This window comes from Halichondria panicea, chromosome 16 (genome assembly GCF_963675165.1).
Source record: "Halichondria panicea chromosome 16, odHalPani1.1, whole genome shotgun sequence".
NCBI lineage: Eukaryota > Metazoa > Porifera > Demospongiae > Suberitida > Halichondriidae > Halichondria > Halichondria panicea.
The window spans coordinates 994,911-1,009,134 of NC_087392.1; the positions used below are offsets into that span (position 1 = coordinate 994,911).

Here is a 14,224-nt window from a genome sequence, read left to right on the forward strand (position 1 = left end):
GTTCAAGGCCAACACTGCGCTTTATCTAGAAGAATTCACCTCAAGAACGTGTTGTTTCTGCTGAGCTTCCAAAGCACTCTTTGATAGTCCCAGAACACTTTACAGAGACGTCAAGATGCCTCGTATTATGATCAAAGGTGGAATATGGAGGAACACGGAGGTAAGACATCAAACATTTTATTATGTGTAATTTGATTGTGTTGATTGCATGTTGCAGGATGAAATATTGAAAGCTGCTGTTATGAAGTACGGCAAGAATCAGTGGGCTAGAATTGCTTCTCTTCTACACAAAAAAAGCTCAAAGCAGTGCAAAGCGAGATGGTGAGATAATTTGTGTGATGTGTGAAAATTGGGAAACTATGTGCGCACGTCCAATGGTATTTCCAAATTGCTTTTTGATGACACCATTGGAAAGGTCTTTTTATAAGCTTTCAGGAAATCATAAAAAATTTGACATTGGATCCACAGAATTCAAGTTATAGCAGCTGAAAGAGCCCCCACATCATTGATTAAACACGGGGCCGGGGGGGGGAGGTTGTAGTTGAAAATCTTTCAACAGCCTTAACTTTAGTACCGTTGATCCAATGTCAAAAATTTTATGATTTTCTTAAAGCTTAGAAAGAGACCTTTCAAATGATGTCTTTCAATCCAAAATTTTTTCGGAGCCCTAATTTGTCATTTTTCGGCCTTGGACCATGGGCTATTATCCATGGTATCGCGAAATTGGCAAATACTTTTCTCTCTCAAATATGCACTTTGATGACACCATTTGAAAGGTATTTTTATAAGCTTTCAGAAAATCATAAAATTTTTGACATTGGATCCGCGGAATTCAAGTTATAGCAGCTGAAAGAGTCCCCGATTAAACACGGGGGGGGTTATAGTTGAACATCTTTCAACAGCCTTAACTTTAGTACCGTTGATCCAATGTCAAAAAATTTAGGATTTTCTGAACGCTTAGAAAGATACCTTTCAAATGATGTGTTTCAATCCAAAATGTTGTACTCGGAGCCCTAATTTGTCATCAATTTTTTTGCCTTGGACCATGGATATACATATATATAATGTAGGCACGTGACTACGATACAGATATATAAACTATTGGGTCTTTTTCCTTAGGCACGAGTGGCTGGACCCGAGCATAAAGAAGGTAAGTGTTTGCTGTTAGATCACGCCACCATTGATTATACGTACACCCCCCCTAGACTGAGTGGAGTCGGGAAGAGGAGGAAAAGTTACTGCACCTGGCCAAGCTCATGCCTTGTCAGTGGAGGACCATAGCACCCATTGTCGGACGAACAGCTGCACAGTGTCTAGAGCACTACGAGATGCTACTGTGAGTAAAGTTAGAGTTGCAATATTGCCAAGAAATCTGCATAATTACGATTGTCAAGTAAAATATTCATGCACTCCTGTGTACACGTGTTGGCCAGTTATGGTATTTGTATGCAATTGTGTATTGACGATATTTCAGTTTGATTGTTTCTAGTAGGACGACTATTTAGTATTATTGCACCCCTCACCCACACACATGTTCTCCCCCTCACCCACACACATGCTCTCCCCCTCACCCATACACATGTTCTCCCCCTCACCCACACACATGCTCTCCCCCTCACCCACACACATGCTCTCCCCCTCACCCACACACATGCTCTCCCCCTCACCCACACACATGCTCTCCCCCTCACCCATACACATGCTCTCCCCCTCACCCACACACATGCTCACCCATACACATGCTCTCCCCCTCACCCACACACATGCTCTCCCCCTCACCCACACACATGCTCTCCCCCTCACCCACACACATGCTCTCCCCCTCACCCACACACATGTTCTCCCCCTCACCCACACACATGCTCTCCCCCTCACCCACACACATGCTCTCCCCCTCACCCACACACATGCTCTCCCCCTCACCCACACACATGCTCTCCCCTTCACCCACACACATGCTCTCCCCCTCACCCACACACATGCTCTCCCCTCACCCACACACATGCTCTCCCCCTCACCCACACACATGCTCTCCCCCTCACCCATACACATGCTCTCCCCTTCACCCACACACACATGCTCTCCCCCTCACCCATACACATGCTCTCCCCTTCACCCACACACATGCTCTCCCCCTCACCCATACACATGCTCTCCCCCTCACCCACACACATGCTCTCCCCCGGTGCAGTACGAAGGCCCAGCAGAGAGAGGGAGAGGAGGAAGAGGACCCCAGGAAGCTGCGTCCAGGAGAGATTGACCCAAACCCTGAGACCAAACCAGCACGGCCTGATCCAGTGGATATGGACGAAGACGGTGAGTAAGATGATTCCGTGTACTAGCTGGAAATGCTCTGTTCTGTAACTCATGTGCTTACAGTATTGGGCTATACCTTTGGAAAATTCCATAGTATTTGTAGTTGATGAATCTATGTAAGAAAACTCTCACTCATGTTTCTTCTCTCCTTGTGTCCCTCAGAGAAGGAGATGCTTGCTGAGGCTCGAGCTCGACTGGCCAACACTCAAGGCAAGAAGGCCAAGAGGAAGGCTCGGGAGAGGCAGATGGACGAGGCCAGACGGTTGGCCTCACTCCAGAAGAGACGAGAAATGAGGGCAGCAGGAATTGGGTGAGTGAAATGTGGATAATTATATACATGTAGGGTAAAGTTATCTTCATCGTTATGATATTCTCTCCATACAGTGGTGGGCCTCGGGGGCCTGGTGGGCGTTTCCATTCCTCTCGTAAACGTAAGAGAGGTGTGAACTACAATGACGAGATTCCGTTTGAGAAGCAACCTCCGCTCGGGTTCTTTGACCCGTCAGCTGACACTCCGGAGGTGGAGCGGCCAAACTTCAAGAGAATGAAACACCAGGATGTGCTGGGCATGAAGAGGGACGAGTATGAGAGGGTGAGTGTGGCAGGGGCAGTTGTTGAGATTGGCTTGATGACACGACGTGATTATATCTTGTTCTGTAGAAGGAGAAAAGAGATAAAGATAAGCAAAAGAAATCAAAGGAGAATGAAATGCCAAAGGCTATAATGCAAATGAACAAGTACGTCTGTATCCCACACTTGTACGACAGTGTACATGCACTTATGAATGCTGTAGAGAATGGCTTCTCTTGCTGTACTTGTACACAATGTGTAATAACCATCCTTTTCGTTGCAGAGTTGGTGGGGACTCGACCAAGAAGCGCAGCAAGCTGGTCCTCCCTGCCCCCCAGATCTCAGACGCTGAGTTAGAGGAGGTGGTTAAACTGGGCCAGGCCTCAGAGGAAGCCAAGTCCTTTGTTGGTGACGAGGATGGCGCCTCACAACACCTGTTAGCCGACTACTCTATGACCCCCTCCCTGGGAACACCTGCTCTGAGGACACCTCGCACACCGGCCAACGAGGACACCATACTGCAGGAGGTTCAGACTATCATCGCTTTGCAGAATGTGCAGACTCCACTCAAAGGTTAGCTAGTAGCTGTAGATGTGTGTGCAAATGAATCAGTGCATTAACAAGCCTTGCTAGTTTTAAGATAGTAATTTTATCCCATATTTATCCTATATTTTATCCCATACAGGTGGTGAGAATACGGAACTGAACGAGACCAGTTTCGATGGTGTAACTCCCAGAAAGCACACAGTACAGACACCCAACGTTGTCCTGGGCACTCCATTTCGTACGCCTGGTCAACCTGGACCTGGATTAACCCCTGGACGAATGATGACCCCCCAAATGGGCCCCCCTGGCTCAATGACCCCTGGGCATACCCCTGTACGTGACCAGCTCCAAATCAACCAGGAAGATGCAATGTCTGAAAGCTTTGGGAGTGTTCGCTCTATGAAACAGCAGGCGTTCGACATGAAGGCTCAACTGAGAGCAGGGTTGAGCAGTCTGCCTGCCCCCAAGAACGACTTTGAGATTGTGGCCCCTGAGGAGATGGACGTGGATGGGGAGGGGCATGGTGTGGAGTTTGTGGAGGATGCCGCTGAGGTGGACGAGAGGAAGGCCAAGGCCAGAAGGGACGCAGGTGAGTAGTGTGTGATGATTATTGAAGTTTGTTTGCATACATGTGCATGCAGTATTAGCAGAAATTATGTGTCTCCATTACACTGTGGCTGGACTCCACTGCCATAGGTACCAACTGTATCATATAATACACATGCTAGGATTGTACTGTGGCAGCATGGTTATGATGTTCACGTGTGCACTGTACTTTCGTTTGTGTGTAGAGGAGAGAGAGTGGCGTCGACAGTCCCAGGCTGTACAACGTGCCCTGCCTAGGCCCACGGACATCAACACTGCCATCCTCAGGGGAGCGCCTCACAAGGACCAGAAGAACAGGGCATTCTATGAGGTCGGTAATAACTATGAGAAATGTGTTTTTGTATAGTACCGTGCCGTGATGGATATCTTTGGTAAAATCTAACATGCATGTACATGTACGTACCTCATCTACATGTGTTACTTTTTGTCTCAGTGTTTAAGTTGAATGTTCGTTCTTCCATTCAGGCTGAAGAGTTGGTCAAACAAGAGATGCTGACTATGCTGCGCAATGATCTGGTGAAGCACCCTCCCCCTGGTGGCATCATCTCCAAGGCTGCCCTTAGCAAGGCCAAGATGGACCTCGAGGCTGAGCCAGCAGAGCCATTCACTGAAGAGGAAATGAAAAAAGTGAGATTCTAATATAAGTTGAGGAGGCCAGCTGATCATGTGATCTAGTATGAAATTACTTATTTTTTTATACAGTCTAATGGTTAGCTACATGTAACTAATACCCTCTCTCCACAATAGGCCCATGATGTGATGGAGGAGGAGATGAGTGTTGTGAAGGAGGGGATGGGCCACAAGGAGCTAACGGCTGCCGAGTACACTGCCATATGGGAGGAGTGTTACAAGGAAGTCCTCTACATGCCTGGGCAGAACAGATACACCAGGTACACTTTCATACTCATGGAACCATTCCAAAATGTTCTTTGAAATAGTAATTTGATCTATTCTTATGTCTCCTAATTCCTCCCCCCCCCCCCCCCCCCTCCAGAGCATCTATGGCATCTCCTAAGGATCGTTTGGATGCTCTTGAGAAACAGCTTCAATCCAATCGGCAGCTGATGACCAAACAAGCCAAGAAGGCGGCCAAACTGGAGAAGAAGCTCAAGATACTCACTGGCGGCTACCTCTCCCGACATGGGGCACTAGTGAAGCAGATAGGAGACTTCCATGAGCAGACTGAGCAGGCCAACGTTGAGCTAGAGACCTTCAAAAAACTACAGGAGCTCGAGGAGCAGGCCATTCCAAAGAGAACCGAGGTAGGTGTGGGTGTGGCTAGGTGTGGGTGTGGCCTTCATTCCAGTGAAGTGAGCCAAAACTTTTTTTATTTGCAGTAGGTGATATTTCCTTCTCAATCTGCTGATTATTTCATACCACCGACTGCACACTTTCTTCCCTCACAGCACGTAAAGGAAGAGGTCCAGCGCCAGTCTGAGCGAGAGGGTGAGCTACAGATCAAATACTCGAGTCTCATCACTGCCAAGAACACTCTTCTCCAGCAGCTGGCTCAGGACAATTAATCAATGACTGCTATAGCATACTAGTGTGACTGTTGTATAATTATTTTGTGCATGTATTATGATTATTATATTCCCTGAGTTTTGATGTCCACTTTGTTTATTGCTCTTTATCTTTAACTTGTCATCAATTAATCATGCCAGTACGGAACAATAAATGGCTGCTATAAATACCGTATAGAGGGGAATTTTCGTGGGGCAAAATATTCGTGGTTTTCGTCACGAATGAAGCAACCTTGCCTACCTTTACCTGTAGTGCAAGCTCCAACCACGAAAATATTACCCACAAAATGTCTCAATATTGCTGAACCACGAATATTTTGTCCCCCGAAAATTACCCGCTATACGATATACTAGTTGTTTGCATGTTTTATAACTATGTATTAATTCCTCCAGCTTTGATATAATTATGCTCTTTTTTTATTATAATTATAAGACTACCGGTACGTAATATTATTAATGTCTATAATTAAGCATGCAATAATGAGGTATAGCATGTTATTGTACTAGAACAGTCATGAGCTTCAATTTAATAATTATAGTGAAATGGTGCAAATTCAAGTACAAAACACGACCAATAAGAACAACAAAATAGTTCAGAATCTTTGGTTGGGCATGTGGTGGTAGGTGGAGGAGGTTGTGAATGACGGCCCCCCGTTCCCCCCCCTGTCACGTGACGAGTGGTGGGTAGTGAATGAGGACGAGGGATGGTGCCTCTGACCAGACGATGTCGTCTGTAGAGGATAGAGCAGTGTGGTGGACTGAATGACACAATCACTAAGAGAGTAACTTACAGTGGTCGGGTTCAGCTTCATTCTCTTGCCAGGCGGTCCATTGTCTCCCTTACCAGCTCCCTTCTGTATGAACAAGAGCATAATTATAAGTCGATAAACCCTTTAATTGAATTATAAAGGCCGAAAAATGATAATGGCCCCAACTAAAATTTGGATTTGAAAGATCTCTTTCAGATGAAAGAATTCGCCTATTTTGGCCAAAATAATACCATCATGAATGTGAATGTGTACTAACGAGTAACTGTACCTTGTCTTTGTCATCTTTATGGTCATCATCTGACAGGACCTTTCTTTTCGGATAAGGTATAACCATTGAGTCGAAAGCACTGTGAGTACAAAAGACAGTGAAGATCTGTGAGCATACAAAGTGATGCTAGGGCTTGTCAATAGCTACATGTACATGTACAGAGTGCATCTTATTCATTGCTTTTTAGTGAAGTTACGACCCGAAAGTAGTCAAATTGTTCTGTATACATGTACCCAAGACTGGTTAACTTAATCTACTCTTGATGTACCATACACACGAGGCCTATCACTTGAGGAAAGACTTACTCTGCTGTGGGTTTGGGATCCTCTGAGAAGTAAGGGTCCTGCATGGCCAGTTCTGATGTGAGCCTCTTGTTCGGATCCATGACCAGGAATCGAGTTAGCTGAGCAAGGAGACAAGTGTTATGAATCAAAATAATATTATGATTATACCATGTAAATCTGTCGTGGTTACTCACCAGTTGGAAAGCAAAAGTGTCGGGCTTAGTATTATGCTTAGACATGTATCTCTGTAGATTGCAGCCATGGTAACTGGATAGGAAGAGACAGGCACACTGTATATGAACATCATCATAGCATGTCAACTCACTTTGATTTGATTCTCCCAAAATCTCTCGTCAATGTTCCATATTCAGGCATCTTTTTAATGTCTTCCCAGTCTTTCTCTGCACAGTATAATTACACACACACTGTACATCACTACAGTCGAGCCGTAGCCTTCAACATACATACATACCGTATAACTGGTAATTTCCGGGGGGGGGGGGGGGGCAAAATATTTGTGGTTTTCGTGGTTGAACACTGGACCACGAATATTTTACCCACGAATGAAGCGACCTCGACTACCTTTACCTGCAGTACAAGCAGCAACCACGAAAATAAGATCCACGAACTGTCTAAATATTACTCAACCACGGATATCTTGCCCCCCCCCCGAAAATTACCCGCTATACGGTATCTACCTGGAGGGAATCCCATGACGGTGAAGATTCTGTCCAGTTGGTCGTGATGGTACGGGCTGCTCGCTTCAACGTCTTCTTGTCGGCAATGGAAAATTGGTTCAAAAGTGAGCAACTCGGCGAATATACAACCAATGGCCCAAATGTCTGGAGTGAGAAAAGGGTTAAGTTGAGAGGGCAAAACAAGAATGGAATGCACTGCACATACATTGTACTGTGTAGCATGCTCTCTAGTGCGTACTTCAACAATTGTACAACAGACTAAACAACATTTGTCTCGCTATCGACTAGTGTTGGTCAGAACCTTGCATATTATAGTGTGGAGCTCTAAAGAATGGGGCAGCCATTTCGTCCTTTATATAAAGCTAGGATTATAGATTATATGCCCTTGTTGCTAGAGTAGTGTGTATAAGCATTACACACCTATTGCCTTGGTGTAGTGCTTGGCCCCCAGGAGCAGTTCTGGAGCTCTGTACCAGAAGGTGACCACCACAGGGTCGAGGTCGGCCAGCGGCTTGAGGGGGGCGTTGAATAGACGAGCAAAACCCATGTCCGCTGAATGGGGAGTACAAACAGAACATGTGTAAGCGTGTCCATACACTCGTTAAGCCATACATTGCATAATTATCGTAAATGACAATCAAGTATACGTAGCATGAATCATTCCCGACAAGCATATTAGGCCAGCCTAAGTGTCAACTAATTGGGGAAATATGCAATATTTTCATCATACGTGTACCTATTTTGACTCTCCCCCTCTCACTGCCTTCGCCCATCACAAGAATATTGGCTGGTTTCTATTCATAACAGTATAATAAAACACAACACATGCTAACAATAGTGACTCACCAGATCCCTGTGTAGAACCCAGTTGGCATGGAGGTAGTGAATACCGTCCAATATCTGATAGAGCATGGACTTGACCATACCTGGTGCAACTTTTACACTAGCTTTCTTACCACTCTTGATGGCTCTGTGGAACTTTATGATATGCTGTACGTGTGTGTGTGTGTGTGTGTGTGTGTGTGTGTGTGTGTGTGTGTGTGTGTGTGTTTGTGTGTGTGTGTGTGTGCGTGCGTGTGTGTGTGTGTGTGCGTGTGTGTGTGCGTGTGTGTGTGCGCGTGTGTGGTGTGTGTGTGTGTGTGTGTGTGTTGTGTGTGTGTGCGCGCGTGTGCGTGTGTGTGCGCGCGCGTGTGTGTGTGTGTGTGTGTGTGTGTGTGTGTGTGTGCGCGTGTGTGGTGTGTGTGTGTGTGTGTGTGTGTGTGTGTGTGTGTGTGTGTGTGTGCGTGTGTGTGTGTGCGTGTGTGTGTGTGTGTGTGTGTGTGTGTGGTGTGTGTGTGTGTGTGTGTGTGTGTGTGTGTGTGTGTGTGTGTGTGTGTGTGTGTGTGTGTGTGTGTGTGTGTGTGTGTGTGTGTGTGTACATAATTGCATAACTGCACCTAAAAGGATTGATAATCGATATGTACTTCCACCACAAACAAACAAGTTAACAGACACCACTCACCCACAGGTCATGTTCAGCGTAGCCAACTAGAAGCCACACTTTCTTGTCAGCATGAGACAGAAACACCTTCTCCAGTGTAATCACATTCGGATGTTTCAACTCACGAAGCAGCTACACATTTATTAATTATCTAGTGTAACACAATCACTTGGTTTAATTAATACTTATATAGATCTCATCTAGTCTGTATGCAGTGTGCACAGGTACTGTGACTTACAGCAATTTCTCGGCAAGCTGACATTGATATTCCTGTACCCTCAATCTGCTTCAGGGCATAATCACTCTTGTCATTTCTGTGTTTATAGTACATGATCAGGATCAGGAAACTAAACAGGCATGCCTATTTTATACTTACCCTTCCTTCTTCCTAGCCTTGTAGACATGTCCATATGTTCCCCTACCAATCTTTTGGCCCTCATACTCAAAGAGGTCCTCCACCTTCTGTCTCTCTTTTGCTAAACGCTCAGTGAATTCTGGATTCATTTTGTATTAAAGAGCTCAGACATAGATATTTTCTCTTGACTGGATTAATTTTTTCAATATTTCGTACAAAAACGTTGAGAAACAGCACTACTGACGATCTTTGCCTACCAAAACGCTGGGTTGTTATTGGCAACAAACAAGACCCCAAGCATAATAATAAATTTTTTTATGGCTGCTACAAGCTCAATGTGATTAATTATTTTTATGCATGTAACCTGAAGCTGGAATGGCTGAAACATTAGGCAGTATTGTGAAGGAAGCCAAGAGAAATAAGTACTCCCTAACCAAGAAATTGTCTCAAGATGGTGAGCTACTGGCCTGGGTTGGATGACATGATCTCAGTGATCATGCATAATTATGCATGTATGTGCATGAATCATGTATGTGAATGCAGATATTGTCGCCATTTGGGAAGGTGCTTCTGAGTTTGTGGAGAGGCAAATGCTCCAGCAAAAGGTTAGCAAGGTTATGTTAGTCTTGTAGATCTATATTGAAGACTCTCTGTTGCAACCACAGGGCACTACTGTTCCTGGATTGGGTGTGTTCACATTCTCCAAGAAGAAGATTGACCTTGGAAACAATAAGTTTATTATCATCCAACGTCCTGTCTTCTTGCTCTCAGAAAAATTAGCCCAAACACACTCTCTGCATGCCACCAAGCTGCATACACCAGGTAATTAATTATTATTGCATGTCCAAAAGCTGTTGCAATTTTCCCCATATCTCCAGGTCAAATTCCAATTGTCCCACTGAATTTTTCCAGTATTTCCAACGATAGTCCTTTCAGCCGTGATACTGTGGAGATCTCAATCAAGGATGTTTTGTTAGCACTGTCAAGGGCACTAGCTGCAAAGAAAAACATTCAACTGGACTTTGGCAAAGTCGGGCGCCTCTTGATCAATCAGGGAAAGGTCAAAATGAGGTTCTTTCGAAGTTTTATCCTCGGCCTGGACAGGAGTGGAGGGATGGAGAATGCATTTAGACCAAACTCTGTCAGCTCGAGTTTGTTATCCATCATGTCTAATCCTACCACTCCCAGGCTAATCAACACTGCTCCCATTCTCCCAAAGTGAGTATAATCAAGGGCGTATAAGAGAAGAGGGCATGCAACAGTCCACGAGCAAAAACTGAATGGGCGGAGTAATGTTACTGGAAAAGTACAGTAATATCTAAAAATAGATTTCTGTTAACTGGAGTTTGGTGCAAAGTACAGGTAGCTGATAGCTATAAATAGATCGAATGCAGTTTTTGCTCGCACGTTGGACTAATAGTGAGTTGCATGCCCTCTTCTCTTATACGCCCTTGGTATAATTGATATTTACACAAATTAATGATCGGGTATAGGTAAATAAAAAATTAACGCAGTATTTGATGCAGAAGTTGGATCTACTATTGTATGTATATGAACTGATTTTTATGTCATAGGATTGTGGAGTCATCTGGAGAAGATGTCGGGCTCAGTCTGGAGTGCACCACTCCTCGCCTAACAGTATCTGAAGGCACTCCCCGTCCCAGCAAGTTAGACGATTCATTGATTATCGAGCCTGATGACTCAGTCTCACAGAGAGGAAGGGAATCTGCTAGCAATGAGGAGAAACTGACACCATTGAAGACTCCTCCTTCATCTGGAGGGCACAGACTGGTTCCTAAACCTGGCATGCTGTTTGCTACAAAGGCCCTCCCTCTTGTGTTTTCAAGCTCTAGTCCTGAGGAGCAACAAACCTCCGTCAGATTCAGGCCGTCTTCAGAAGGCAAAAGCACGAGCAGCAACAGTAGAATAAAGCATTCTCGTAAGTTCACAATTCCCTTATGCCTGGCCATGCACACAGCACGTAAAATAGCTCCATAATTCATAACTCAACCTGTTTTACAGCTTCTCAGATTCCTGCTCGGCCATCGACCTGCTCTCATTCAGGCCCCTCTGGCCAGGAGCTGTGTTACCTGTGTCACCAGCGAGCACAGAAGAATGTTGCAGTCGATGTCTCTGAGGAGAGACTAGTGAGGGAAAGATTTGATGACCACATGCTGCAAACCTACCAGCATCAGAAAGACATGGTTGCACTTGCTAAGGAGCTTATGGCAAAATCAAATAACAGGGCCTACAACAAGCAAATTGCTTCAAAGAATTTGGAAGTGGCCCAAGTACAGCGGGTATGCATCACTAATGTTCCACATGTCTTACTTCTATGATTATACGAACTATTTTTTGCAGGCCAATAGAACAATGAAGCCTTCTGAATTTCATGTAAGTTCAAGATCCTATACCAACGCTACCCCATTATTACTGACCATTCCTCATAGCCCTCGTATGTGTTTAACCAACGTGAGGTCACTCCTGCCAAGTACCTGAAGCAGACTGAATACTGTGATCAGCTGGACAGTCAGGTATCACACGTGCACAACCAGAGGCAGACAATCAAGCAGATCGAGGAGAAACTGGAGAGGGAGGAGCGGATTAAACTCTCAGAAGAGTGAGTCCAGTTGTTGCAATCGGTTAATTATCTGTGTATGACATAATGTATATCGTGATACCATTAATGTACCATCGTGATACCAATTACTAAGTGTCTGTGATGCCAATGTGTCTATGTAATATCACTGTATTTATGCACGTTACATTTTGCTTACAGACTGGCCCGGTCCCAGAAGGAGTACAATGAACGAAAGATGCAGAATACACTGCAATATCAGAGAGCTCTGGCAGAACAGGTGATTAGTACGTAGCCGTGCAAAACATAATATTTTCACCTTGATTGTCAATCGGCTAATTCACCAACATTTGTCGTTAGTATCACCTATCACCTCAATGATCAATCACTAACTTAATGAGCACCATCAGTTGTCCATACATAAATGACATTCTTGTATAATTGTTCCTAAATAGGTCAGCCTAAAGCCATTGGACCTGTACTCCGTTGACACCATGGAGACAGGCAAACACCTGCACCAACCACTGTTTGGTGTTGTTGATTTCTCTTCGGACAAACGTAGAGATCAACAAGAAAGTTCTAAGAGGCTGCTCAAGGAGCAAATGGAAACAGTAGCTGCTAAACACGATAAGGTAAAAAAGAAGATTGCTCTGGAAAAACTGGAAGAGGCTGAAATGCTGAAACAGACGCGGAAAGGGTAAGTAACATTTTGGAATTTGTTTGTAAAAATGATTTAATTCAACTGCAGGCTCATTGAAGACATTCGTGCTGACAAGCACCACAAGCTAGAGAGGAGGAAGCGTCTGGAGAAGTCGTGGGAAGGTAAAATCAAGGAGAAGTGCCAGCGAGAACTGGAAGAGCTGGCTTACTCAAAGCGGCCCAGTAGTATGCTAGTACAGGAGCAATGTGACAAGTATCATAGGTTTGTTACGAATGCTTGCAAGTGTGTGACTGAAATGTACTCTTTGCTGCAGGTGTGATCAGTGCATGAGGGCCGTAGGAAACAAGGGAAAATCGAATGTTCACGGGGAGACCAGATATATCTCCGGATCAAGGCTTATGGTGTAATTTTGAACACATTAATTTTGCTGCACATTATTTTTCTATTTTTATGATAATGATTGACAATTATTTTTGTCTTTGTAACTGTTTGCAAAAGAGGGGTGGGGTTAGACCTAAATAATAACTCTCAGAAGTGACGACCGTGCAGTACAGTGGCAGCGCTTCAGCATGACATTCAGCAGCAAAGGCTACCTGGAGAGAAAGACAGGAGCTCATGGAGTGGGAAGGTTCCAGTACTTGCAAACTCTAGTTACCGAGTTCCAGGACACACATAAAGAAGGTATTGTAATACCACTCACTATAGAGGGCATGGGATAATTATTCCGCTATGCTAGGATCCATGGTATAAAATAAGTGGTCCCTGTCCACTGAAATGACCACTGGTGCGTTATATCAATGATTGCGTGCGACCAGCCCAAGTCAGAAATATACTAGTGTTTAATAATATCATTTTGTTTCATTCAGAGTATAGACTTCAAGTGTTGGCTAATTTCGCCAACTTTGCGTACGATCCCATCAACTATGAGCATTTCCGCAAGCTCAATGTTTTGGATGTGTTCCTAGATGTCATTGCAGAGGACACTGACGAGAAGGCCATAGAGTTTGCTATTGGAGGCGTGTGCAACTGTTGTCTGGATAAACTCAACAAAGAGTATTTGGTTGAGAATGATGGAGTGGAGTTGGCAGTCAAGTGTTTGTCCAGTGAGAACGAGGAGACCGTCTTATCAGCCATCACTACTCTAATGTACCTCATGACACCACAGACTAAGAAGGGTAAGTCCCGTAAATAGTAAAATAGTAAAATGTTTTGTTATCGTTGCCTTTATTCCCTCGTGCAGCTATCACAGGGGAGAGTGTTGTTGACCTAATGCAGAGATTCTCAAAATCATCAAACATAAGACTCAGTAATTTGGCTACAGTGTTCTTAGAAGTAAGTATAGAGTATTTCATTTGCTTTTATACTAGTGACACATGCTTTTTGTTACAGGACTATTGTGACAAACGTCTTACTGGAGAAACCTCAGCAGCCAAGAAAAGAAAACTGTCAGAACACACCTCATGAGCAATAAAGCAATAAACTATACAATAATGCTTCATTATAAATCTTCTCTTTTTTTAAAACTTCACAATCTCTTAATTTCTAATAGAGTATGTTGATGTTCCAGCA

General features: G+C 44.4%; 4 protein-coding genes across 4 annotated transcripts; 3 read left to right on the top strand and 1 right to left on the bottom strand.

The window, feature by feature from the left end:
- LOC135350201 (cell division cycle 5-related protein-like) lies at positions 1–5,678 on the top strand. The gene is made up of 15 exons (XM_064548932.1): positions 1–160; positions 218–321; positions 1,120–1,150; positions 1,206–1,336; positions 2,192–2,316; positions 2,479–2,626; positions 2,701–2,908; positions 2,977–3,053; positions 3,170–3,459; positions 3,572–4,021; positions 4,224–4,348; positions 4,504–4,665; positions 4,786–4,928; positions 5,033–5,300; positions 5,445–5,678. Exons 1-15 carry the CDS (start codon positions 116–118, stop codon positions 5,559–5,561), a joined length of 2,424 nt encoding a protein of 807 aa, XP_064405002.1. The 5' UTR covers positions 1–115; the 3' UTR covers positions 5,562–5,678.
- Positions 5,679–6,076: 398 nt separating this feature from the next.
- On the bottom strand, positions 6,077–9,638 carry LOC135349473 (cyclin-dependent kinase 8-like). Its single transcript, XM_064547988.1, has 13 exons — positions 9,438–9,638; positions 9,300–9,375; positions 9,083–9,193; positions 8,428–8,571; positions 8,318–8,375; positions 8,002–8,133; positions 7,582–7,725; positions 7,209–7,284; positions 7,078–7,150; positions 6,905–7,002; positions 6,600–6,678; positions 6,353–6,415; positions 6,077–6,292 (listed from the first exon to the last, which is right to left on the bottom strand). The coding sequence occupies exons 1-13, from the start codon at positions 9,563–9,565 to the stop codon at positions 6,155–6,157; spliced, it is 1,320 nt and encodes a 439-aa protein (XP_064404058.1). The 5' UTR covers positions 9,566–9,638; the 3' UTR covers positions 6,077–6,154.
- A 55-nt stretch (positions 9,639–9,693) lies between these two features.
- LOC135350225 (coiled-coil domain-containing protein 81-like) lies at positions 9,694–13,128 on the top strand. Its single transcript, XM_064548960.1, has 12 exons — positions 9,694–9,870; positions 9,960–10,021; positions 10,082–10,238; positions 10,295–10,634; positions 10,991–11,355; positions 11,439–11,716; positions 11,778–11,810; positions 11,867–12,036; positions 12,196–12,274; positions 12,450–12,691; positions 12,743–12,916; positions 12,969–13,128. Exons 1-12 carry the CDS (start codon positions 9,792–9,794, stop codon positions 13,060–13,062), a joined length of 2,073 nt encoding a protein of 690 aa, XP_064405030.1. The 5' UTR covers positions 9,694–9,791; the 3' UTR covers positions 13,063–13,128.
- A 46-nt stretch (positions 13,129–13,174) lies between these two features.
- Positions 13,175–14,221, top strand: LOC135350266 (armadillo repeat-containing protein 7-like). Its single transcript, XM_064549006.1, has 4 exons — positions 13,175–13,336; positions 13,522–13,830; positions 13,896–13,987; positions 14,045–14,221. Exons 1-4 carry the CDS (start codon positions 13,225–13,227, stop codon positions 14,117–14,119), a joined length of 588 nt encoding a protein of 195 aa, XP_064405076.1. The 5' UTR covers positions 13,175–13,224; the 3' UTR covers positions 14,120–14,221.
- Positions 14,222–14,224: the final 3 nt, after the last annotated feature.